Source organism: Phaethon lepturus, unplaced genomic scaffold (assembly GCF_000687285.1).
Source record: "Phaethon lepturus isolate BGI_N335 unplaced genomic scaffold, ASM68728v1 scaffold22505, whole genome shotgun sequence".
NCBI lineage: Eukaryota > Metazoa > Chordata > Aves > Phaethontiformes > Phaethontidae > Phaethon > Phaethon lepturus.
In genome coordinates, this window is record NW_010540123.1 from 16,776 (window position 1) to 17,174 (window position 399).

At 66.2% G+C, this 399-nt stretch overlaps 1 protein-coding gene across 1 annotated transcript in view; it reads right to left on the bottom strand.

The window, feature by feature from the left end:
- Positions 1-284: 284 nt before the first annotated feature.
- Positions 285-399, bottom strand: part of MDK (midkine (neurite growth-promoting factor 2)) — a 1,108-nt gene continuing 993 nt past the window's right edge. The window contains exon 4 of the mRNA XM_010287358.1: positions 285-310. Within this exon, the coding sequence (XP_010285660.1) occupies positions 285-310 (26 nt within the window). The remainder of the gene's footprint in view (positions 311-399) is intronic.

A 399-nucleotide genomic window follows, 5' to 3' on the forward strand; every position in this document is an offset into this window, starting at 1 on the left:
GCCGCCCCGGCCCCCCCCGGGGGAGCCCCGACCCCAGCCAAGAGGAGGCAAGCGGGACGCACCGGCAGCGGGGCAGCAGGGCGGGGGGCAGCCCCTCCTGTGGGGCGGGGGGGTTTGCTCTCTACAACACTAGCGATTAAAACAAGGCATCTCAGTGAAAGAGGAGGTCATGGAAAGGAGGAAGGAGAGGAGGAGGAAGACTGGAGCGTTGGGCCGGCTGCAGCTGGGCACCCAGCCCTGTGGGCACAGTGTCGAGGGGCCGACGAGGATGCTGGCTTCCCGCTCTAGTCCTTCCCCTTGCCCTTCTTTGCTGCATCCAAGAAGCACAGGAGACAAGCGTTAGTGCGTCCGCTGGCAGCTCACCGATCCCTCAGGCGCTGCTGTGGCCGAAAACGAGGC